Source organism: Myxocyprinus asiaticus, chromosome 40 (genome assembly GCF_019703515.2).
Source record: "Myxocyprinus asiaticus isolate MX2 ecotype Aquarium Trade chromosome 40, UBuf_Myxa_2, whole genome shotgun sequence".
In the NCBI taxonomy this organism is placed as follows: domain Eukaryota; kingdom Metazoa; phylum Chordata; class Actinopteri; order Cypriniformes; family Catostomidae; genus Myxocyprinus; species Myxocyprinus asiaticus.
The window spans coordinates 27,508,439-27,535,960 of NC_059383.1; the positions used below are offsets into that span (position 1 = coordinate 27,508,439).

At 41.4% G+C, this 27,522-nt stretch overlaps 1 protein-coding gene across 6 annotated transcripts in view; it reads right to left on the reverse strand.

Annotated features, from left to right (window-relative positions):
• LOC127431074 (RIMS-binding protein 2-like) overlaps positions 1–27,522 on the reverse strand; it is a 110,971-nt gene that overhangs the window by 37,360 nt on the left and 46,089 nt on the right. For all 6 annotated transcript variants that reach the window (XM_051681312.1, XM_051681310.1, XM_051681311.1 and 3 more), the window contains 3 exons: positions 13,848–13,937; positions 8,062–8,166; positions 6,056–6,106 (listed from right to left, as the gene is read on the reverse strand). In XM_051681312.1, coding sequence (XP_051537272.1) covers positions 6,056–6,106; positions 8,062–8,166; positions 13,848–13,937 — 246 coding nt within the window. The remainder of the gene's footprint in view (positions 1–6,055; positions 6,107–8,061; positions 8,167–13,847; positions 13,938–27,522) is intronic.

Consider the following 27,522-nt stretch of genomic DNA (forward strand, 5'->3'; position numbering starts at 1 on the left):
CTCATCTGCATTTTTTGGTCTCTTGTTTCTCATTTTCCTCTTGACAATACCCCATAGATTCTCTATGGGGTTCAGGTCTGGTGAGTTTGCTGGCCAGTCAAGCACACCAACACCATGGTCATTTAACCAACTTTTGGTGCTTTTGGCAGTGTGGGCAGGTGCCAAATCCTACTGGAAAATGAAATCAGCATCTTTAAAAAGCTGGTCAGCAGAAGGAAGCCTGAAGTGCTCCAAAATTTCTTGGTAAACGGGTGCAGTGACTTTGGTTTTCAAAAAACACAATGGACCAACACCAGCAGATGACATTGCACCCCAAATCATCACAGACTGTGGAAACTTAACACTGGATTTCAAGCAACTTGGGCTATGAGCTTCTCCACCCTTCCTCCAGACTCTAGGACCTTGATTTCCAAATGAAATACAAAACTTGCTCTTATCTTAAAAGAGGACTTTGGACCACTGGGCAACAGTCCAGTTCTTCTTCTCCTTAGCCCAGGTAAGACGCCTCTGACATTGTCTGTGGTTCAGCTTAACAAGAGGAATACGACAACTGTAGCCAAATTCCTTGACATGTCTGTGTGTGGTGGCTCTTGATGCCTTGACCCCAGCCTCAGTCCATTCCTTGTGAAGCTCACCCAAATTCTTAAATCGATTTTGCTTGACAATCCTCATAAGGCTGCGGTTCTCTCGGTTGGTTGTGCATCTTTTTCTTCCACACTTTTTCCTTCCACTCAACTTTCTGTTAACATGCTTGGATACAGCACTCTGTGAACAGCCAGCTTCTTTGGCAATGAATGTTTGTGGCTTACCCTCCTTGTTGAAGGGTGTCAATGACTGTCTTCTGGACAACTGTCAGATCAGCAGTCTTCCCCATGATTGTGTAGCCTAGTGAACAAAACTGCTAGACCATTTTGAAGGCTCAGGAAACCTTTGCAGGTGTTTTGAGTTGATTAGCTGATTGGCATGTCACCATATTCTAATTTTTTGAGATAGTGAATTGGTGGGTTTTTGTTAAATGTGAGCCAAAATCATCACAATTAAAAGAACCAATGACTTACACTACTTCAGTCTGTGTGCATTTAATTGATTTAATACACGAGTTTCACAATTTGAGTTGAATTACTGAAATAAATGAACTTTTCCACGACATTCTAATTTATTGAGATGCACCTGTATATACACACAGTGTATATATATATATATATATATATATACACACACACACACACACACACACACAAATCAGAATGACAGGGGTTAGAGATAAAAGTAACACAAAATAAACATGAATAAAAGAATGAAACAAAATGGCTTAAAACGAAAACAAAATTCTGTCATCATTTACTCACCCTCATGTCTTTCAAAATTCGTATGATTGTCTTTCCCTGTCAGTCACTCACTCGACTTAGTGACACTAGGGGTCACTCTTGGGAGCCCCAAAAACCTCTGCTTTTTTTAAAAAAGGCTAATGGGAATTGGCGAGTGGAATTTGCATGCCACTACCCCGGACATACGGGTATAAAAGGAGCTGGTATGCAACCACTCATTCAGATTTTCTCTTCGGAGCCGAGCGGTTGTATTCAGTGCACTGAATTCAATTTCCCTCCAAAGACGCACCTCAAAACTGCTGGATTTACGGCGCATTTCAGCGGCTTCTCCCCCTCTGCACCCGTGGAGTGCAGAGAACGCCCCTGGGTGCTTCGGCAGAGCGAATAAAGAGAGTATATTCTAAAAGAGTATATTTTCATTCACAAAAAGATCGGCACACACGGAACGTCTTTTTAAAGATGCCTTTCCGTTTGTGTGTTATTCCTGGTTGCGGGCGTTATCTCTCCGCTTCTGACGGCCACGATCGCTGTCTTACGTGTCTGGGCGCTGCCCATGCGGAGACATTGTTCGTGGATGGATCATGTCCTCATTGCGAGAACATGACCATGGCAACGTTGCGCCCCAGTGGCTCCCCGCACCAGTCCTTCTACCTACGGGTTTGAGGCCACGTCGGCTAGCACTGGGGGCGATTTGGGCACATCAATGGGACCACCTCCGCCGGGTATCCCCCCACGGACCTCCCATTCCCCAGAACGCTCGCTTTCCCTGGTCGGGTGCTCGGACGAGACCGCCGGCTCTTCTCGGGGCGAGTTCGACCTCTTGTTCGGAGCCCGGGAAGACAATGAGTTATCGAGCGCAGCATCGGAGAGCAGGTTTGTCCAGTCGGACGCAGAGGCTTCGACTGGGATTCCTCTTTCGGGAATGGTCGCCCAGTCTCATGCCGATGCGGAAATGACGGACATGCTTTCCCGGGCGGCCACGAGCGTCGGGCTAGAGTGGAACCCTCCACTCTCCCCTGAAACCTCACGGCTTGACGATTGGTTCCTGGGCTCAGGGCGCCGCCCACGGCCATGCCCCGCCCCCATTCCTTTCTTTCCGGAAGTGCATGAGGAGCTGACAAGGTCATGGGAGGCACCTTTTACTGCCCAGTCCCGGTCTTTCAGCTCCCCTGCTCTAAAGCGGCCAGGGGGTATTCAGTGATCCCCCAGGTGGATAAGGCGCTCGCGGTGCACTTGTGTCCGCAGAGCGCCGCCACCTGGCACGGGTGCCCGAAGCTCCCGTCCAGGGCCTGTAGGTTTACGTCGACCCTGACGACAAGGTAAGTGGGCGTCTGCATCCTCAACTATCTCGACGACTGGCTAATCCTAGCTCACTCTCAAGAGTTGCTGTGCACACACAGGGACCTTGTGCTCTGGCACCTCAGTCGACTGGGGCTTCGGGTCAACTGGGAAAAGAACAAGCTCTCCCCAGTTCAAAGCATCTCTTTTCTCGGTTTGGAGTTGGACTCAGTCTCAATGACGGTGCGCCTCACAAACGAGCGCACACAGTCGGTGCTGAACTGTCTGAAGGCGTTCAGATGGAGGACAGCGGTTCCACTGAAACTTTTCAGAGGCTCCTGGGGCATATGGCGTCCTCAGCGGCGGCCACACCGCTCGGGTTGATGCATATGAGACCGCTTCATCACTGGCTTCAGACTCGAGTCCCGAGATGGGCATGGTGCCGCGGGACACATCACGTGGCCATCACGCCGATCTGTCGCCACCTCTTCAGTCCTTGGACCGACCTTGCATTTCTACGGGCAGGGGTTCCCCTAGAGCAGGTCTCCAGGCACGTCGTGGTTTCAACAGATGCCTCCTAGATGGGCTGGGGCACGATATGCAACGGGCAAACAGCCGCCGGCCCCTGGACTGGCCCACGGCTGCGTTGGCACCTCAACTGCCTAGAGTTGTTTGCAGTACTGCTCGCCCTGCGGAGGTTTCAGCCATTGATCCAGGGCAAGCACATGTTGGTCCGGACGGACAACACAGCGACGGTAGCGTACATCAACCTTCAAGGTGGTCTACGCTCCCGTTGCATGTCACAACTCCTCTGGAGTCAGCAGTGCCTCAAGTTGCTACGAGCCACTCACATCCCGGGAGACCTCAACACCGCAGCGGACCTGCTGTCATGTCAGGTTACCCTCAGGGGAGAGTGGAGATTCCACCCTCAGGTGGTCCAGCTGATTTGGAGTCGATTCGGTCGAGCACAGGTAGACCTGTTTGCTTTCTGGGAATCCTCCCACTGCCCGCTTTGGTACGCCCTGACCGAGGCACCCCTCGGTATAGATGTGCTGGCACACAGCTGGCCCCCTTGACTACACAAATATGCGTTTCCCCCAGTGAGCCTACTTGCACAGACCCTGTGCAAGGTCAGGGAGGTCGAGGAGCAGATCATCCTAGTAGCACCCTGACGTGGTTCTCGGATCTCACGCTCCTCAGACCCCCAGAGATGCGCAGTTGGATCGGTGCTTTCCTTCCTGCAGGAGAGGCTGGAGGGGCGGCTGTCCTCCTCTACCCTGAAGGTGTATGTAGCCGATATTTTGGCTCACCATGATGCAGTAGATGGTAAGTACTTGGGGAAGCACGACTTGATCATCAGGCTCCTGAGAGGCGCTAGGAAGTTGAAACCCTCCAGACCGCGTCTCGTCCCCTCGTGGGAACTCTCTGTAGTCCTTCGGGGTCTACGGGGAGCTTCCTTTGAGCCCTTGGAGTCAGCTGAGCTTAAGGCACTCTCTTAGAAGGCTGCCCTCCTGACTGCGCTCACTTCCATCAAGAGGTTAGGGGACCTGCGGGTGTTCTCTGTCAGCAAATCGTGCCCGTAATTCGGTCTGGGTTACTCTCACGTGATCCTGAGACCCGGACCGGGCTATGTGCCCAAGGTTCCCACGACCCCTTTTATGGATCAGGTGGTGAACCTGCAAGCGCTGCCCCAGGAGGAGGCAGACCCAGCCTTGGCATTGCTGTGTCCGGTGTGAGCTTTACGCATCTATTTGGATCGCACGCAGAGCTTTAGAAGCTCTGAGCAGCTCTTTGTCTGCTTTGGTGGACAGCGGAAAGGAAGCGCTGTCTCCAAACAGAGGATCTCCCACTGGGTCATTGACGCCATCGCGATGGCATATCAGGCTCAGGACGTGCCACCCCATGCTGGGTTACGAGCCCACTCTACCAGGAGTGTGGCAGCCTCCTGAGCCCTGGCCAGTGTTACCTCTTTGGCAGACATCTGCAGAGCAGTGGGCTGGGCAGCACCCAACACTTTTGCGAGGTTCTACAATCTCCGGGTTGAGCCGGACTCATCCCGTGAATTGGCAGGCAAAAGCAGGTAAGTTCCGGGACAACTGGCCAGGTGTACCACTTGCGCATAGCGCCTTTCCCCTCCCTTGAGGTGAAGATGTGCGCTCTTGACTCCCAGTCGTGTTCACAGACTGTGATCCCTGGATGACTTTCCTCCTTAGCCCTCTGGCAGTTGAGTTTTCGGAGAAACTCTCTGCCGGCCGAGTATGTGCGCTAATGAGGCCCTGTACTGAGGTAAGTGCTCCACATGTGCTGGTTCCCCGAAGGCGACCCCATGTGATATCTTTGAGGCACACAGCGGTCTGCCCATCACGCACCGCCAGTTCATGTAACACAGTTCAGATAGTTGTGGCGTTTTGTATAGGGACCCCTAGTGTCACTACATCGACACAACGTCGAGTGAGTGACAGATAGGGAACATCATGGTTACTTTCGTAACCTCCGTTCCCTGATGGAGGGAACGAGACGTTGTGTCCCTCTTGCCACAACGCTGAACTACCCTCTGAAATGGCCGGGACCTGGTCTCGGCTCTTCAGCACAAAACCTGAATGAGTGGTTGCATACCAGCTCCTTTTATACCCGTATGTCCGGGGGAGACTCGCCAATTCCCATTAGCATTGTTTTTTAAAAAAGCAGAGGTGTTTGGGGCTCCCAAGAGTGACCCCTAGTGTCACTACATCGACACAATGTCTCGTTCCCTCCATCAGCGAACGGAGGTTATGAAAGTAACCACGACGTCCTTCTTTGGAACATAAAAGTATCAAGCAATACCTTCAAGATTTCCAGTGACAACTTAAACTTCAGTCTGTTTCTCACACAAAATATGGCTTCAAAACTCTTGTAACATAGCCCATAGAATATATGGACTACTTTTATTATGCTTTTACAGTGCATTTTGTCAATTTTGGAGATTCACAGCCCCTGGTCCACATACACTTTCACTGTATAAAAGAGAGCATCTCAGACATTCTGCTAAATGTATCCTTTGTTGTACCATGGAAGAAAGAAATTCAAAGAAGTTTGGAACGATAAGAGGGTAATGAATGATAATTTTGGGGCAAATTATTCCTGTAAAAAATTAAGAGAGTCAAAAATTATAAGGGTCATAAAGTAAGGAATCATTGGAAGGATGCCTTGAAGGGGACGTCTTGAAGCTCTCCTCAGATGTCTGACAGTTCGTGACAAGCTGAAGTTTCTCAAATAGGCCCAAAAGTCAGAAATGGTGGTCAGATGAGGGACTCAGACAGGCTGCACTGGTCCTCTCTACAGTTATCAGATAATGTGGGTAGACACTTCCTTTTTTTAACTAAATTCAGACTGTGCTGACCAGGCTAGAAGTGCAAATTTCACAGAGGGATGACAAAAGGAAGAAGGAGATGAAGTAGATTATCTTTTACCTCTAGCAGATGCACCACTTCTTCACGTTCTTTCTCAGCTTCAGCCTGTACCTGAAAATAAGAGATAACCGATTTATTTTGACAGTACAAATGCAACTGCGTTTACTAAAACCATGACTAACTTAAAACTCAGAAAGTAACTGCAACATCAGGTGGACATTATAATCTCACATTCTGAATGAATGATTGTGCCAAGATTTGCTACTTCATCTAATTTCACACACAGATTTATTGATCCCAGAGGAGAAATTCAGGATGTACAGGGCAAAACTGTGATTGAGTCACATTTTTTAGGGGAAATATTGGTGACTCATAACCGAGTACAATTGCAGTGAAACCTCTTTGTTTGTAGGCAAACAGGAACAACTTTCCTGCTGAAAATTCCATCTTAGACCAGCATGAATTTTTGCTGGTGGTTCAGCATAGTATTTCTAATTAAAGGGATAGTTCACCCAAAAATGAAAATTATCTCATTATTTACTCACCCTCATAATATCCCAGGTGTGTATGACTTTCTACACCAGAACACATTTGAAGAAAAATAGAAAAATATCTTAGCTCAGTAAGTCCTTAAAATGAAAATGAAGATTTCTCTTTTGAAGCTCCAAAAATCACAGACAGTCAGCATAAACTTCATCGATTATGACACCTGGTGTTATATTAATGTCTTCTAAAGTGATATGATCACTTTTGGTGCAAAAAAAGATCTTTAACTATAACCCAACATGAGGATAAGCTTCACGAGATGGTGGAGTCCAATCGGTCTCTCGTGTGACGTATTCGTGTTGCCATGATACCAACGTTATCTCATGTTCCATCACATCCAGGATAAGCACACAAATGCACCATTATGAGTAAAGGAACAGATAAATACAGATCTAAACCAAAACCAACCAAGCTACTGTACAGCATTCCTCCTTCTCACTTGTAAACAGCGCTGAACTTCCGGCTGTGACACACGTACGGCAGTTCTCACGTGTTTCAATGCCAATGCAATTATGTCACGCACGTACTGCTGATCACCGGAAGCATAATTTAGAGTTTAAAAAAGTACTTAAATATTTATCTTTTTCGCACCAAAAGTGATTGTGTTGCTTTAAAAGACATTCATTTTACAACTGGTGTCGTATGGATGACGTTTATGCTGACTGTCTGTGATTTTTTTCTTCAAATGTGTTCTGGTGAAGAAAGAAAGTCATGAGTAAATAATGAGAGAATTTTCATTTTTGGGTGAACTACTCTTTAAACTCATAGACCAAGGTAGCCTTGCTGGTTAAGCTAGTCAAGAAGTCTGAGGACAAGCATCCAAAACACAATGTATGTCAGTGATCAGCAAAGAAGGGTTTAGAGATACACATATTCAGGAAACAGAGAAGCTATGATTGATATGCAAGTTATATAAGCGAGTAATTTGTTAATTTACACCTGTGTAATTGTGCATCTGTTTGTGTGTGTTAGTAAGGTGACAGCTCTGTCAAGAAACCCTCCCTAGGGATCTGCAGTGATGCAGTGTCTGCTGTCTGCTCTAATTGCTTTGTTTGCCTGTCGCTGCTCTTTCCTAAAAGGACACAAAGAGAGCAAACACGTCTGCAGCCATGGTCCTATAATGTCATTGAACTGATTTTATTCAGCTCTAATTTGCCAAATTTTCTATTACTTACATGTCAGTAGAAAATACTCTTAGTCTTACTTGTTAGACATAGACTACGTTCACAAAGTCAATGTTTAGGATTGGCAACTGTATTTGCTAACAGGTGTGACTCTCGAATAGTCCTGTGCATACAACAGCAGACCGGAGCAGATTGAATTATATCTGTATGAACAAGTAATCAAAGTCAGCCCATGAGACAGCATTGAGTTATAAGTAACTAACCGAAATATGTATGAATAGAACCACATTTATCACTCCAAACAGGACTGACAACCATATTCTGCTGCTGTTTGAACATTAATTTGTGCTGTGAAAAGTATCTGCGTGTATGTTGGGCATTCACTGAGGCCCTTACCTTTTGCAGAAGGTTGATCTCCTGCTGTCTGGAGTTGAGGAAAGCCAGGGCCTGCTCATGATCTGCTTCCAACTGCTGCCACCGGTCTGCAGCCTCTCGCATATGCTGAGAAAGAGCGATACAAACACAGAGAAAGAGAGAGAAATAGAAATAGAACATTGGGACATGTTTGTCACTTTTGCACAAAAGCATAGCAAGTGGTGGTAGAGCATGGTGCCACAGATGCAAGTCAAGATTGTGGGTTCATATCCCTGGGAACAAATGCACTGATAAAATAAACACCATTAATGCATTCTAGTCACTTTGGATAAAAGCATCTGCCAAATGAATAAATGTAAATATGGAACCTCCTGCTTTCTTCAAGGTGATGTGTATCATTTAAAAACCCCAACTTAACATACAGTGACAACTTTATGGGAGCCATTTGCTGGTTGATTCTCCCCAAAAGTGTAAACAATGCAGCTCTGTGGTGCTATCAAAAGATTGCTCTGTGTGTTTGAGTATCCCAACCAGCCTTACATAGCAACACTGGCCCAACAAATGGTGTGAATTTGGGATGGACCTATCTGTTTATCCAAACAATGGCCGAAACCTGTTGGAAAACAGTCATTATTTTTACAATTCTGTTTGGTGCCGCTAGTAGTGCAGAAATTACACACTTCAGCTTTAAAAATTAATCTTATGGCATAGCATTAATCACTGTTCTAACATGATGGTTTCAGGCTGTGGACTTCAAAAGATTAGGGAAAAGACATTCCATCAATAACCACCCAGGCGCTTTAGCAGACACGTTTAATGCAGTAGTGACAGTGAGTGATGACACCAACAGCGATTGATGGAGCAGCACTCGGTAAATATAACGTGTTCTGTGAAAATGCAGAAAACTGAGAATAACATGAATATGTTAGGGGGGCATCAGATTTCAGTGGACTCTTTGACCTCAAAATTCCTGAACTCAGTGTCTCCTTTATTCAGGAAGGGGTTAAATCGGACAGGAGCCAGTTTTAAGCAAATCAAATGTGTTGTAAAGCTTTGAATCATAAAGAAGCTTATAAGGTCTGTGTGACAAATCTCTGACTTTCTTGAGTTCTTTCTGGAGGAGGAAACGGGAGCCAGGTTTTATTTCAACACTTTTCAGCATCAACCAACAAACTGCTTTTCAGCACAACATAAAATGCATGAGCACATGAGTCTCTCTCTCTCTCTCCTCTGTGCAGTCTGGACACCCTTTTTATCCCCCTCACTGAAACACAGAACAGCTGTTAGAGATCATTTCCCACAGGTGTCAATCCTTATCGTTCTCCTTCTCCCGGCCTTGCTCTCCACAGACGTCACTCGGCCATGCCCACATCACCACAGTCTCAAATCTTTTCTCCCTATTTCTTTAACTGTCTTTTTCTCTCTCTTCTTCAAAAGAGGCAAAGCCTCTCTTCTTTGGTGAGGTTGTTAGAAGTGTAAGCGCGCACACACACACACACACACAGACACACAGACACATGCACACATGTGCACACAATGTTTTTCATCATCATTAAAATGCTAGGGATCAGCTTTAGAAAATAGGAGCAACTAAGTTCTTTTAACTAAGTGATGATGGTCCCATCTATAAGCTAGATATTTATAGTTTCTGAAGAAAATGTGTGTGGTGCTTGCCCATGCAAAACTAACTACTTTTATGCTAGGCTGTTCTGGATCACTAAGATTTTCTAAGTGTTTGGGAGCACATTGCTATGCGGTTGCTAAGGTTGTTGGGGTGATAGTAGGTGGGTGCTATAGTTTTCTGTGTGGTTGCTAGGTTGTTATTTACAAGTCCAAGTCAAATCCCCCCACCCCAAGTCTTTAGGATATTCTTCTCCACAAACTATGATTTTTCACCCATTTTATCATCCACCAAGTAGAAAAAACTAAGATGATCACTTAAAAAAAGTAATGGTGACCTTTTCTCAATGAGTCACATTATTTGAGGAATTATTCATGTCTGTAGCACAACAGGGGCAGGATGAGTTATCCACCAAAGTTAATACTAAGGATAGGGTTAAAACCCCTAACCCCTTGTAGCAAATCTCTACTAATAAAGTAGAAAACACTTAACTTTCCACTCCTCTTCTCTTCTCTTCTCTTCTACATTAAATAGTCAATAATGAGAAAGGTAGCAAGGACAAATACACATTTCTTCTTTTTAAGATGTGTTGATCATGTCTCGTTGAGAACTTTTTTTCCACTTGGAGACACATGACACAGACAGTCAATACAAAAGATAAAAGTGTGCAACACTTTATTGAACAATCAGTCAGCAACAACAAGATGCTGGCAAAAACAAGTCCCATAATTTGAAGAAAGCCCAATACATTACAAACAGTCATTATTTTTGCAATTTCATTTAGTGACGCCAAAATAAGATGGGATAGTACCATTGATGAATGTAGAAAATAACTGTGAGAATGTGAGAAAAATAAAAACAGAGCTATAATGGAGACATCCTTAACCTGCTCAAGGTTCTCCAGTTTGTATTGGAGCTGAGCTTTCTCCTGCTTGGCCAAGTCTCTCTCTTGACTCACACAACCAAACGTCTTTCTGAGCTGATCATAGTCTGACTTCACCTACGAAGTGAAACAAATGAGGACAATATGACTGCAAAAAGACGACTGCAATTCTTAATAGGTCTGACGCACGAAAGTGTGATCAGCTCAACTTACATAACTGTTACTTTAACAATGAATTGCAATGCTATTAGAGGAACCTTGGCCAGACTTGTTTAGCTGTTGGACATTTAATTATGCCTACAACAAAGGGAACAAAACAGGTGACACAGTATTAGATCTTGAATGTATTATACAATAGACCATGAGAACGCATTGTACAGTGATTGTGGATCTACGCAATCTTTTTCATTTTGATTTCGGCAGTGGTTCTTTTTCACCTGCATAATAGATACAGTGATTCTTTGTTCGACTTGAAGCATAACTCTAAGGTATACTGGAGGGCATATAATAAAAATGAGATGATTTGTATCTAAGGCAACAGTTCAAAGAATAAAGATGCATTACTTGCCTTGACTCACAAAAGCTGGCAAAGCTGAGCAAAACACAACCAATCACCTGATGAGTGCCATGAGGGACAATTTAGGACACAGCCAAACAGAAATTCCATCCACAAATCAACATCCAGCAACCAATATAACACAGCGGCAACATTGCACTGGCACACGTTCATATTCTTTCTCATTTATTAGGAGACACTTCATTCTTTCAAGCTCCAAGAAATTGTGAGGTTGATTCACATCTCATACTGATCTCTAAAATCGGTATATGAGATTGCGGCTGGTGCTGAAATGTGTCACAAACTGACCCATCCACTTGGGCTTATTTACCTACTCTCCTCTGCCTTGTTAGCACCTTGGCAGCCCTGGAATGCTGGAAAATGAACCTTTGATCATTGAGGGGACGTGAATTAAGAGCGGACGGCACTACCTGATTAAACAGAAGACATTTTATCTCAGACGCTTGTCTGGGGTTGTGACAGATGGCCCCTTTTTGCTGTTCGAGGAGAGGAGCAGCTTGTGGATCACTCGGGGAGAGACTGCCAAACTGTGCACTGGCTGCTTGGCAAAAAGTGCCAGATAAAATGACACTATTTACACAATGAACGCCAAGGCCTGCCACTCTCAGCAGTCCTGTGTTAGCACAATATCCACTCTCTCTGCAGAGCATAAATATCTGAGGAGAGATCAGTTACAGTATTCACTGACACCCATATATGGGTGACACTGGATTTCCTCCACAATGAGATTGAGTTTCACTGAACTAGATTTAGGCTTCCACTTTCTGATGAACTCCAATGTGCTTGTCAAAATGCGTGTCGCAAAATTTCTATGGAGGCTGGCCAAGCAAATCTAGATTTTTTGCCACATTTTATTGATAGACACAGTAGTAGAGACACATGAAATTAAGGGGAGAGAGAGGGGAAAAGCCTATTGACTAGCAACACAAAGTTTGGTCTACTTTGCAGCTTATTCTGGCCAAGATTCACCCACTTTAACAGGGCAAAACCATGTGATAGACATGTAAAATGACACGTTTGTTTACAGTAGTTGTTAGCACTATTCAAGGCCAGGTGAATTTGAAATACATAATACCATAATGATAAACCTGCACTGAAAAAACTCATTCAAATAATGGATTCGAAGTGTCTGCAAACACTGACTTTGTTTCCAGGTGTACTGATAAAACCCTGTGCACTCTGACTCCGGGAAGCTGTGTAGCAGTCAGGCAATCTGTTAAGACCTTGTGATGTTCACAAGTGCTTCTATGTGCAACTAGTTTTGTGTGCAGTATGCAGGGCTAGGAGGGTTACTTTGAAATGTATTCCACTACAGATTACAGAATACATGCTGTAAAATGTAATTTGTAACGTATTCAGTTAGATTACTCAAGGTCAGTAACGTATTCTAAATACTTTGGATTACTTCTTCAGCACTGGTAGATTTTTTTCACTTGTTTTGACTATAAAAACTCTGCCAGTACAGTAAGACAAAATACACATTAAAAATACATTCTCTGAAAAACCAAAATATCTTATGCAGTGTTGTTTCTAAAACAAGATAAATCAAATTGATCTTGTTTTAAGGATTTTTAGATATTTTTACAGGAAAACAATACAAAAATTATTATCAAGAATATGATTTTTTTCCCTAATATCAAAGGTCACCCTAGAAAAAAAGAAATCATGATCCAACGTGAATTTTATTGATAAATAAATATGATCGTGCCTTATAACATGTGCATGTAAAATGGCTAGAAATAGCATTTAGCTAATAAAATGGTTTATTTCTATTTCTTCTGCTCCAAACTTCAAACTTACTTCTCTGTCTGCTTGTATGAACACATCATAAGAAAGTGTTTAACCGCTGTTCAAATGCACTTTGGATCGCATCATTTATATGAAAGGACTAAATATTAAATGAAACAAATGACAATAAAATGCAAAGTAATCTCTTCAGTAATCAAAATACTTTTTGAATGTAACTGTATTCTAATTACCAATGATTTAAACTGTAACTGTAGTGGAATACAGTTACTAATATTTTGTATTTTAAATACGTAATCCCGTTACATGTATTCCGTTACTCACCAACCCTGGCAATATGCACCAAACTGTCATTGAACAGACTGTGGGCAATCCATGGACATGCCATCTAAGACTGATACTGCATGAAGACATTCCATATCATTCCAATTCAGGGGGTCCACCATTTATTGTTTTATCTCAAACTATTTTTTCTTTTTTTGTGAAAAAATTATAATATGAATTAAATGATATTAACTTCAACTAAAACTAAATGTAACAAGCTGAAGATCAGCTAAATGTTTTATTGTCCTTCCCACATAAAATTTACTATATAGTATATTCATAACAAGTACATTACTTTGTAAATCAATGATGATTATTTTAAAGGTTGCAATGTAAGCATCATAAAAAAAGTATGTAAATACCTTAATATGGTACTATACAAACATTATTATAGGCTTGGCTTAAAATGTAGGAGTTGAGACTACATGGAGGCTGATTTCAAACCATAATAAATGCATACGTTCATTCAGTCTCTTTGAGCCAAATCTGGTCAAAACAAACAAGGTGGACATATTGACCCGACAGGGATGGGATTAGGTCAATATCGGTGATGAGATGAAGAGAAGCACCCTTTAGGCACATGTTTCTAGAAGAGCTGTGTAATGAGAAGCCATAGATCTGATGAGCTCAGCTGGTGTGTGATGATCATCTCCTACCTTTTCGTACTGCGTGGTCTTCAGGATGTGACTGAGCAGCTCACGATTGAGCCGTTTGCTCTCCAGCAAAGCATCCTGAAGCTCATTCTTCTGTTATGAGGAAAAAGAGGAAAGGGAATTGCAGAATATAGGCGTTATAGAGAGTAATATAGACATGAAGATTCTATTTATCTATCTTTATATCTATCTTATATCTATCTATCTATCATCTATCTATCTATCATCCATCCATCCATCCATCCATCATCTCTCCATCCATTATCCATCCATCCATCCATCCAATATGCAAAAACTAACAATAATAATAAATGTACAGAATTGCATAGAACGATTTTGGACAAAGAAACCAGAAGATCAATATACAAATCTCCTTGTGGACAGTAGGGTGCATACTTGTGGCTGATTAGAGAATTCATAAGCAGTAAAACTCAGGCGATGCACTCAGATCCATCCATCAGTTATCCTTCCAACCATCCATCCATCTCTCCATCCATTTATCCATCCATCCATCCAACCAACCATTTATCCATCCATCCATTTCTCTGTCCATTTATCCATCCATTCAACCATCCATCCATCCATCCTACCATTTATCCATCCATCCATCCATCCATCTCTCCATCCATATAACCATCCATCCATCCAATATGCAAAAACGAGCAATTATAATAAGATGTACAGAACTGCATAGAACGATTTTGGACAAAGAAAGGAGATCAATATACAAATCTTCTTGTGGACAACAGGGTGCATACTTGTGGCTGATTAGAGAGTTCATAAGCTGTAACACTCGGGCGATGCACTCGCATAAGCATAAGACATAAATCTCTTTAGCCTGTATGGACTAAAGATGGGAGCTCACTTTGTCATCCATCAATGGCTGTGGTATAGGAACCATTAAAAGACGCACCCACATCTCAAATTCACCTAACACAGAATGCATCAAAAATTAATCAATACTTCAAGGAGAATTGCACTATCAGCTATTACTAAAAAGCAGGATTCAATTTGTTGGTAAATTACCCTTCTAATTGGATCGCTGACATTTTTAATGCTTCTTTTTTTGGATAAACATGCTTAGAAAATTAAGTCAGAAAGAGAGACATGGCAACTTTGGGGGCTCAGAATGTAGGCTATCTACAGCAGATGGTCGTGTACTCCTAAACATATAAGCATTTAAAATGTATTGTCTTTCCCAGGAAAACAGACCAAAAATATTGATAAATTATCTTCACCTACACAGATTTGTGTCCATCAAAAGCTCTCTAGAATAGGAATTTCCCTCCCCCTGCAACCGACCAGCAAGTAGCAAATCATGGTTCATGGCTTTATCATAACTAAAGCCTAAAAAAATTGACAAGCTCTTCGATATGTACTGGCCAGACTTAATGTTTCAATAGGAAATACATGAACACAGGACAGATAACTGAACTTATCAAGCGATTTCAGGGGTCTTCAAAAAAGGCAATGAGATCTGTCTCACTTCTAAAGAGACAAGAGTCAAATCCTTTTGAATCCCAAGGCTTGATAATATATCTCATCACAATGTATCTACTCTTAAATGCATGAAAACAACCTGAGAAGCCATTTCAGATCATCTCATTTGACAGTTTAACACAGCTGTCAATCCCTGTCAGCTTCCAAAGTGCCACAACCTGGCTGAACTCCATGAGTGTCTTTGACTAAGTATCCTGTCCCTTCCTTACTGACTCATATGTCACAGCGTATCAGGTGGCAGGTTTGCTCTACAGCATCTAGAGGAGCATTTGAACTTTCTTGTCAGATACCCTGTCTGTCAACCATAGTGCCACCCACTACATGACATCTACAGCACACAAGAGCATTGCACACTCCATTGCCTACAAAATGTGGCCATGATGACCTCCCGTAAGATTACAACATGTAGAATATCCGCATATACATTTGGGAACATTTTAGCCATCATGTTCTACTATCTCAAATGAAATGACATTTTTTTAACCCCTGCTCAAGGGACATCTAAAGGCATAGTTCACCCAAACATGAAAATTGTGTCATCATTTATTAATTTACTCATGTTTTCCTCAGTCACCATTCATTTCATTGTATGAAAAAAAAGATGCCATGAAAGTGAATAGTGACTGAGGCTAACATTCTGCCTAATATCCTCTTTTTGTGCTCCATGGAAAGAAAGGATGGGCGAATAAATAACGTCAGAATTTTCATTTTTGGGTGAACTATTCCTTTAACAGACCAATGAAGTGGCTAAACACTGAAACTGGGAGTAAAAAAATGTCAGTTATGTTTGGTGCTCAGTCATGGCTGATTAAACAAAGATTTAATGTGGCAAAGATTAGACTGTCAAGGCATTATCAGATGAAATTCTCACAGGAATGTGAGTTAAAGCAGGACACGTATCAAATCCAGGAATTCTACTTCTGATTTACATGAATGGATCAAGTCAAAGAACAGCAAAAGAAGGAGATGGTCTTGGGCAGAGAGAGAGAGAGAATGAGAGAAAGAAAGCATGCCACAATCCGGGACTAATTCAAGCAGACACGGCTACCCGATCCCCACCCTCTAGTTTGGCCCCTGGTTCTGCAGCTGCTCAGAAAAGCTTTGCTTATTCACAACCACAACATTCATTGAGATGAGGCTCTTTACATGGCCAACCACTGCAGCATTGTAGATCTATATGGGGTGTGTGGGCGTTGTTATACAACCACAGAAACATAGCAGGAGAAAGACAGGGAAAGAGACTCCGGGAGCCGGTAAATCTATGGGTCACACAGAAGTGGGAAAGGGATATTTTTAATACTCATATTTAGTTAGTATACTCAATATTTCAGAATATTTTGTGTTTGCATTTTCTGTATAATCTATACCATTTTACACTACCCTTACAAAAAAGTCCCATGGTATTACCATGCTTTTTTAAATTGCAATCCACCCTGATCGCAACCTATTTTACCTATTTTACTAGTAGTGTGATGCATTTCAGAGTGAAAAATTATATTCAATGAGAAAAAATACAGGGTGTAACTTTGGGAAATGATTGGATCGTGAAAAATTGCTGTTCTATACCAGAATGGAGCCAGACATGAATGCAAGTTTGCTAAAACAATGTCTAAATAGCTTTTTGCTACCTAAATTCCTTATTGGATAATAGGGCTGGGCGATATGACGATATATATCATGGCGACGATATAAAGTGTCAGTTGACAGAGATATTGCTACAGTTGAAGTCAGAAGTTTACATACACCTTAGCCAAATACATTTAAACTCAGTTTTTCACAATTCCTGACACTTAATCGTAGAAAACATTCCCTGTCTTAGGTCAGTTAGGATCACTATTTTATTTTAAGAATGTGAAATGTCAGAATAATAGTAGAGAGAATGATTTATTTCAGCTTTTATTTCTTACATCATATTCCCAGTGGATCAGAAGTTTACATACACTTTGTTAGTATTTGGTAGCATTGCCTTTGAATTGTTTAACTTGGGTCAAATGTTTTGGGTAGCCTTCCACAAGCTTCTCACAATAAGTTGCGGGAATTTTGGCCCATTCCTCCAGACAAAACTGACAGGTTTGTAGGCCTCCTTGCTCGCACATGCTTTTTCAGATCTGCCCACAAATTTTCTATCGGATTGGGAACAGGGCTTTGTGATGGCCACTCCAATACTTTGACTTTGTTGTCCTTAAGCCATTTTGCCACAACTTTGGAGGTATGCTTGGGGTCATTGTCCATTTGGAAGTCTCATTTGCGACCAAGCTTTAACTTCTTGGCTGATGTCTTGAGATGTTGCTTCAATATATCCACATAATTTTCCTTCCTCATGATGCCATCTATTTTGTGAAGTGCACCAGTCCCTCCTGCAGCAAAGCACCCCCACAACATGATGCTGCTATCCCCATGCTTCACGGTTGGGATGGTGTTCTTTGGCATGCAAGCCTCACCCTTTTACCTACAGACATAACAATGGTCATTATGGCCAAACAGTTAAATATTTGTTTCATTAGACCAGAGGACATTTCTTCAAAAAGTAAAATCTTTGTCCCCATGTGCACTTGCAAACTGTAGTCTGGCTTTTTTATGGTGGTTTTGGAGCATTGGCTTCTTCTTGCTGAGCAGCCTTTCATGTTATGTTGATATAGGACTCGTTTTACTCTGAATATAGATACTTGTCTACCTGTTTCCTCCAGCATCTTCACAAGGTTCTTTGCTGTTGCTCTGGGATTGATTTGCACTTTTTGCACCAAACTACGTTCATCTCTAGGAGACAGAATGCATCTCCTTCCTGAGCGGTATGATGGCTGCATGGTCCCATGGTGTTTATACTTGCGTACTATTGTTTGTACAGATGAACGTGGTACCTTCAGGCATTTGCAAATTGCTCCCAAGTATGAACCAGACTTGTGGAGGTCCACGATTTTTTTTCTGAGGTCTTGGCTCATTTCTTTTTATTTTCCCATGATGTCAAGCAAAGAGGCACTGAGTTTTAAGGTAGGCCTTAAAATACATCCACAGGTACACCTCCAATTCAATACAGCTCCTATCAGAAGCTAATTGGCTAATTGTCTAAAGGCTTGACATCATTTTCTGGAATTTTCCAAGCTGGTTAAAGGCACAGTTAACAGTGTATGTAAACCTCTGACCCACTGGAACTGTGATATTGTCAATTTAAAGTGAAACTATCTGTCTGTAAACAGTTGTTGGAAAAATTACTTGTGTCATGCACAAAGTAGATGTCCTAAACCACTTGCCAAAACTATAGTTTGCTATTATGAAATCTGTGGAGTGGTTAAAAAACGAGTTTTAATGACTTCACCCAAAGTGTATGTAAATTTCTGACTTCACTGTATATCGTGTATATTGTGATATGTAAATATCCATGTGCGCAGCGTGACCTTTTCTATCAGTTGGCACGCTTCATGTGAAACTGAAACCAGGCTTGAGCGGGGAATGAATTCGGCAGTTATTTGCGCTCGCTGGTTTAATGCCAGATTCACTAAAGGAACTATGCTGATCAGACAATGGCGCAAACACGCCCACAAACTTGTGGCTGATTCTTTGCAATTCTGATTTTGCGGGCCATTTCTGAGCGCTCTACAGCTTAGGATGCAGATGTCCACTGAGATCTGACTGATACACTCTGCCGGGACAGCGTCACTGTGATCCGGACACCTGGATCATCTCTTTAACATGCCGAAGTGCGCTTGACTACACCACGCATCTGTACATCTCCATCATTTGATGAATTTTTGCTGATGTGATCAAAAGAAAAGTTAAGAAAATTAAGGGGAGCTTGTTATTAAAACAGGTGCGACACCTGGTTCACAAAAGCTGACACAGATTAGAAAAATGTAATCTGCAAACTGTCATGCAACAATAATCACTTGTGGTAATACAAACTATTTGTTTTAACACCTTAAAACGAAGCACGCTAAAGAATATTATGAAAGCCAAAATATGCGCTCCAAGAAGTGTTTATAAATATATTTTAAATTAATTTTCTGCAAGACGTGTTATCTTCATTGTGTATTTTTTACTAACATTATGTAATATTTTCTTTGTTACTTTGCTTTGAAAAGACCTTCAGTTTCTTGAGGAAAGTTTATAATAATATTGGTCAACAACATATCAGACTGAAATGTGGCATAATGTGAAATTGAGTATTATGGTAAGGTTGATTTAAAACTGATTGGTTATTTTATTTTTAACTTTGTCAAGTTCTAAATAAAGAGAAAATTATATAAGAGGAAGTAGTGTTCATTTAGAAAGTATTTATTTCACTGACTATATTTTACAAAAATAGGCATTACAATGTGGTTATTTATTATATAACCAATTTTTATTGGTTTTCTAGAGAAAAAAAATTACTATATCGTGATATACAGTATATCGTTATCGTGATATAAAATTACTCATATCGTGATATAAGATTTTGGTCATATCGCCCACCCCTATTAGATAACATTATCAATGGCTTATTTGAAGTCAGTGGAAAAGCCCATTCAGAAATCTGATATACAGTATGGCTATATATGAACATATATACTGAATAAATTAAAAGTTCATACATTTGAGCATATATGTACATATTTAAGTTCCACTAGTATTTAGGAAAAGACACTGGCATTATTAGTTTGTAATAATGTACAGATTTTGCTCTTATGAAAAGAAATTGGTACTTTTATTCACCAAAGTGGCATTCAACTGATCGCAATGTATAGTCAGGACATTAATAACGTGAAAAATTACTATTACAATTTGAAAAAAAATAAAAATAAATCTGAACTTCTTAAACTACTTCAAAGAGTTCTCATCAAAAAATCCTCCAAGTGCAGCAATGACAGCTTTGCAGATCTTCTGGCATTCTAGCTGTCAGTTTGTCCAGATACTTAGGTGACATTTCACACCACGCTTCCTCTAGCACTTGCCATAGATGTGGCTTTCTTGTCGGGCACTTCTCATGCACCTTACAGTCTAGCTGATCCCACAAATGCTCAATGAGGTTAAGATCCATTACACTCTTTTCCAATTATCTGTTGTCCAATGTCTGTGTTTCTTTGCCCACTCTAACCTTTTCTTTTTGTTTTTCTGTTTCTGTTTCAAAAGTGGCTTTTTCTTTGCAATTCTTCCCATAAGGCCTGCACCCCTGAGTCTTCTCTTTACTGTTGTACATGAAACTGGTGTTGAGCGGGTAGAATTCAATGAAGCTGTCAGCTGAGGACATGTGAGGAGTCTATTTCTCAAAATAGAGACTCTGATGTTCTTTTCCTCTTGTTTAGTTATACATCTGGCCTTCCACATCTCTTTCTGTCCTTGTTTGAGCCAGTTGTCCTTTGTCTTTGAAGACTGTAGTGTACAGCTTTGTATGAAATCTTCCATTTCTTGCAATTTCAAGCATTGTATAGCCTTCAATCCTCAAAACAATGATTGACTGACGAATTGCTAGAGAAAGCTGTTTCTTTATTGCCATTTCTGACCTAATATTGACCTTAAGACATGCCAGTCTATTGCATACTGTGACAACTCAAAAACAAACACAAAAGCAATGTTAAGCTTAATTTAACGAACCAAATAGCTTTCAGCTGGGATTGATATAATGGCAAGTGATTTCCTAGCAATTTAGCATGATTACTCAAGGATAAGGTGTTGGAGTGATGGCTGCTAGAAATGGGGCCTGTCTAGATTTGATGAAAAATGACTTTTTTCAAATAGTGATGGTGCATGTGGCAGCGGGGGCGTGGTTGAGCGCCCGTCCGGAGAGAGAGAGCGGTAAGGGCGCTTACACCTGAGCTAAATTATGTCTAACACCTGTCTCTAATTCCAGTGAGCATGGGAAGAGTAGCATATAAACAGCCATGCCACCGCCAAAAGAGCGAGAGGGTCTGACACGAGAGAGTCTACAGTGATCGTGGAGGCTGATTTGTTTATGTTTATGAAGCTAATGTGTTTACCTATGTCAAGCTAATGAGTTGAGTGCCTATGTGCCTCTGAGACTTAGTTTGTGAAGCTGTAAAGCATTGAAGTGGCCGATTAAAAGCCTTACCTGAGTCTGGAAAAACACGCTTTCCTGTGTCCTCCTTCCCTTCTGATTGTGGAGTCTTTACACTGGTGCCAAAACCCGGGACGGAAGGAGGGACACGTTGTCGGAGAGCACTCGCTGCTGAGGGGGTCAGGCAGCACGAGGGAGCGGCGACTGCCAGTGGCTGCCCCAGGCGGTGGTGCTGGAGTGATTGAATGACAGGTGGGATGGAGAGCTCGCTGCCGTGCTCCTGAGTCGTGGAGGGGTGGCTGCCGTCCGTGAGGGGATGGAGGGGTTGCCACCGTTCGCCCGAGACCAGACCTGCTGCCATACGCCATGATGTGGGAGGAGCAGGCAGACCGATGGAACGGGGAGTTCGCTGCCGGGCGCCGTAACGGAGGAGACATCGCCGCCCGCCAGGAGGCGGAGTATCGAGCCGTCCACCGAGGAGCGTCCAGTACCATCGCATGGCACCGCGAGTGAGGGCCTCTCGGCTGGTGGAGGACCGAGCGGCAGTGTGTCCGGGAAACTCACCAAGATTACATATATATATATATATATTATATTTATTTTTTTTATTTATTTATTTATTTTTTAAATATCAGTAATGTCCTGACTATACTTTGTGATCAGTTGAATGATACTTTGGTGAATTAAAGTACCAATTTCCTTCCAAAACGGCTAAATCTGTACATTATTCCAAACTTTTGGCCGTCAGTGCATCCGTTACATATATTAAAATGGCCATTTGTGTAGTATTTTGAAATAGATTGATTCCACATACAGTATGTACAAGTTTTTGTGACTTATATCAGAAAAAACATACAGTATAAGAACATATATTCCATATGTGTTTTACATATACTGCCATATTTAAAAGATTTCTCTTTGGAAAGAAAAATGTTTCAGAGGAAGAGCAAGTTATTAAATATTGCAAGGGTCGATTTGATTTCATGCTGACTTTGAATTAGGGCTGAAACGATTAGTCGACGTTATTGACTATTGAATAAAAAAACTGTATACAAAAAAATGTCATTGTCGAATAGTTGTTTGATCTCATTTAACGTAACATAAGATCATATTAAACCCTAATGATGACGCGCGAGAGCAGCAGTGCAGCTCACGCCTGACTGAGGAGAGTTAGAATTACACAGCTCACAGTCCAGATGCACTCTAAACTTTCCAAACAGCTTCAGGTTATGTAGATCGCATCGTACGATGGAATTATATAAAAATACCAAATAAGTAAATACAGAAGCGCACTCACTGTGGAATAAGCGGAGCCAGAGCTCTTTAAAGGAAACACCCCGTATTACATCTTAAAGCTATAACGCATTAAATATAACTGCATTTATTAAAGTTCAAATAATACGGAAGCAGATCATTTAAATAACTACAAACTCCAAAACTGGCATTTCTCTGTGCAGTCAGTGCCTCTTCTATGAGTTGCGGGGGAGAGACTGAAACTGCACCTGGCTGATGCACACTCTGGTGCCAACGCTCGTCCCTCAAGTGCACATGCTTGCTGCAGCTAGATTATAACGTGATGGCTCACGACTTATTGAATCATAATGTGTCACTGTGCATTTCTTATTATTAAGAAAAAATGGCAATACACAGCTTTATTAATAAGAGAGAGTTTGTTTTTTGTGATGGGTTGAAGTGAACAGAGGTGAGAGAGGGTATCTTCACCCCATTATACACTGCAACAAAAGTTTTTGATTTGTTTTTGATTTGGCTTGTTTTCCAATATAAATATCTAAAACTCCTTTAAAACAACGTATATTTTCTTTAGCAGCTATACTGCAGAAGACATTTTTTTTTATCTGAGAATATTGAATATAATATTAAAAATGCATATATTTTAAAATATCTAAAAATCCTTTTAAAAAAGATGCATTCAACTGAGAAGCAGCATATAAGATATTTAGACTTGCTTTTAGAGAACAGATCTTGAACATAATCATATATTTATTTTGTCTTTACTGCACTCGCAGAAGTATAACCAAGTGAAAAAATACACTTATATACAGTACAAAATACATTTATATTTAAGATACATTCTCTTAAAGCAAGTCTAAATATATTATATGCTGCTTCTCAAGTAAATGTATCTTGTTTTAAGGATTTCTAGAGTATTTTAAATGGAAAACAAGACAAAAACACTTGATAACAATAGGATTTTTTGCAGTGAATTTCTTTACTGAATTAAACTAAATAAAAGTATTTTTTTCCCCCCTTTAATACAGTGAATCTCATTTAGAGGTATTTTTAAAAGATTATTTTGTCCTCTTTATTGTTAGTAAGCACATTTAACACAACCTTTTAAGTCGGGGCACAAGCTGAATAATCGGTTAAGAGCTAATGATTAATTGTTGCAATAATCACTGAACAGTCGAATAATCATTCTAATAATCGTTAGATTAATCGATTATCAAAATAATCGTTAATTGCTTTGAATATTATATTGTGAAGTGTATGCAACAGTGATGATTATGTTTGCCCATGTTTATATTTGTTAATTAATGACGTAATGACATAGATCTGATTTAACTGGTCTACCTGTTTTTAAGTTAGGCAGGAGAAGGTAATGGTGGAGGCTTGTTAAGTGGGAAGTGTCTGACAGTCTGTCATTTACCTAATAAATACCATTGAATATAAATCATATTCATATAGAAAATGTTAATCATATAGCATGCTATACAGTATACATAAAAATACCTTAGTGCTGCCATCTGATAACATCCCTGCATCAGGGTACTGGCAAGGCAGTTTTTTGTAAAGGTAGCTTTTGTAAGCTCTAACCTCAGTCTTACTAAAATGTGTTTTTTCTATCCATGGTTGTTCAGCTGTGCAACAATATCCTTTAACATGTTGCTTATAGTGGCAGATCTGCCAATCTTAAGTGACAACTCCATTCTGCACCTATAACAAACTGATTCTTAGCCTCTGATCCTGCTGTGAAAGCTCAGGGCTCCTCTCCCACTGAGAGCAGGTGGTTGCCATGACAGCTACAGGAGGTCAGGAGGGAGAAAGCATCCTCCCTAAGCCTGTCAGAATGCTGTCACTGTGTTAATGTACAGTATATACAGCAGTAAACAAACATTGCAGTTCAGATCTTCGGCAAGCACTGATGGAATAATGCTCAATAGACAGATTTGATTGTTTTTGACAGCTGTTTGTTTTTCAGAGTGACCTCTCGATATGTCATCTTTACAAGTCACAAAAATCACTTCTCGTGGAGCACACTAATTAAAGCCCCCTAGCTCAGAGAAATTATAAGTGTAAATCAACTGCGGGGCTAGCAGTGCTACTATAATTGCATCACAAGGGTTTCCAGCGATCAAATTAAGCTAGTTGACATTAAAGTATAAAAATGTTTGTCTTGGAATCTTGAAAGCACATTTGAGCAGTTGCAACAAAGGAGAGTGTGCTTTAAGAACACATGCTATTTCTGTGCTTTCCTCTTAAACACCCACAGGATCTCCACTAACAAGGTTGTATCATTCATACAAACAGTACGGAGATGGTGGATATCTTATTTGCCCTTTAGATGGGATAATTTAAATGGGATAACCAGCAAGTTACACAAGTAAAAGCAAATCTTAAGAAGCTCAAGCTTCTGATGTAGTGCAGTTGCTTCATCTTCTGCAGCTCAAACATAACACAGAAAGAATGCTGCTTATGGATCTTTTCAAACAGGACTTTTTGCATCTGTCTGCTCTATTTTGGAATTGTTTTCCATGGAAACATGTGCTAGACAGACATCTTTGACCATTGCACCATGTCTTGCTGATTATTCAGCATCTCGTGCCATGAGTGCAGCATTTTTAAGATGCGAATCAAGTTAAAAGAACTTGGGTTACTTTTAAAAGCACGTCTCGAGAGAGTCATGTGACACCATGCGAGGTTCGGATGTGTGAACGGTGAGCTCTGCGCACTTTGCTAATTTTAACACTATTAATGTCATAAACCTGTGAGATTCGATACACTCTGTTCCATAACTGTTCCAGGAGGACAATATGTCAAAGAATTCAAAATCCTCGGGCTCTGGACACATTAAAATACACTTACATGCTCAAGCTGACATCCTCAGAGGCCCCGAACCCAGGAGTCGATTTGGTCGGAGAGTTCCGAGAAATTCGGCGAGAAATGTTGAACATGTCAGCAATGCTGACGAAGGTCGTTGCTGACTTGGAGGATCTTGCTGTAATACGTCGATCGATCACTGCCATGGAGATGAAATTCACTGAGGTGGTTACAAGAGTGGGGGATGTCGAGAAACGGATCGATTATCTGGAGTCATCGGAGAGGGAATTATTTGCTAATCCGCTAGCGACCAAGGTGGATTTGGAGCATGTCTGGGAGAAGTTGGAGGACTTGGAGAACCGTAGCCGGTGGAATAACGTACGTATTGTTGGAATTCCAGAGGGCGAAGAGGGTCAGGATATGGTGAAATTCCTGGACGGGCTCTTTCTGAATCTGCTTTATATAACAGGCCATAAGGTGGAAATCGAGCGAGCTCACAGGGTTCCGGCTTGGGGATCCGCTGAGGGAGACAGACCCCGATCAATTCTGGCCAAATTTCTGAGATCATCCGATAAAGATCTTGTGTTATGTGAGGCGAGGAATAAAGGAAGGCTTTCTTGGAAGAACCATAGCATTTTCTTTTTCCCAGACTTTGCGAATTCGACAAGAGAGAAACGTGATCGATTCAAGGAATGCAAGAAACTCTTACATCAACTTTTGCACTGATGTTCCCGGCCAAACTGAGAATAGATGCTAAGGATGGCTTTAAAAAATTCCATGTCCCCAGCTAGTGTTGTCCTTCATAAATTCAATGGAGTGAGTAAGTTATTTTGTGGTACTCACATTGCAGCCGAGTGGACCGACTCACTGAACATTCACTTGACTGTCCGAGGAACTGAGCACCTTTTTTGTTTCTTTTTGAGCTGGTTCCGCCTAGCGGCTGGTGTTTGTTTTGTGAAGTAACACTCCTTCGGGACAGTTTTGTGGGTGAATCTGCATGTCCTTTGTGCTTATGCCTCCTAGTGGTTTGAGTTTGTTTTGTGGAGTATTTCTTGCAAGTCATTGGAGTGATTAGGACATTTGTTGCACTCATGTAGCAGCCGAATGGGCCGGCTCACTGAACATTTGTTTGACTGTCCGAGGAAAGTGAGTGCCTTTTTTATTTGTTGTGCTGGTTCCGCCTAGTGGCTGGAGTTTCTTTTGTGGAGGAACACACCTTCGGGACAGTTATGTGGATGAATCTACATGTTCTTTTGTGGAGGAACACACCTTTGGGACAGTTATGTGGATGAATCTACATGTTCTTTGTGTTTATTCCGCCTATTGGCTGGAGTTTGTTTTAGAGATCATCTTTTGCTGTATAATTCTGTCTCACAAAATTTTTATAGAAACACTGGACTTGAGCAATCCGATGGCAAAGTTGTCACGGGGGCTCTCCTAGGCATACATGGACTGTTTGAGTTTAGAGGGATGGATGCCAGTTGGTGCTGTTGTGCACAGGGTTAATGCACACATTTTTCTTTTTTCTGTTTGTTTGGTTCTGGGGGAAGTTCGGGGTTTGATTGTTGCAATAATGTTGGAATGTGGTCTTCATAATTTTGTTTTTGACACACAATCTATTTTATCTTTTATGTCAAAATGTCAAATGTTAATATGAATGGATTGTCTCTCTCCACGTGGAATGTGAATGGGTTGGGGCACCCCATATAAAGAAGGAAGGTTATTTCTCTTCTTAAGCATAAGAAATATGATATAGTGTTTCTTCAAGAAACGCATCTTCCCTGAAAAATTTGGAAAGAAATGGGATGGACATATTTTCTTTAGTGCTGGCTCAAGTAAGAGCAGGGGAGTCATTACACTGATAAGTAAGCATCTACAATTCAAATGTCTCAAACAGATTAAAGATAAATTAGGAAGAGTCATTATTGTTTTAGCAGAAATTCAGGGGCAAAGTCTTATTTTGGCAAATATTTATGCACCTAACGTTGATGATCAGGGTTTTTTTTTATAGATCTTGAAGGGATGTTGCAAGCCGCTGGCACCCCTCATGATATACTATTGGGAGGAGACTTTAATCTTTTGATGGACTCAGTCCTTCATCATAGTGAAGCAAAAGTGTGTAAGCCCCCTAGA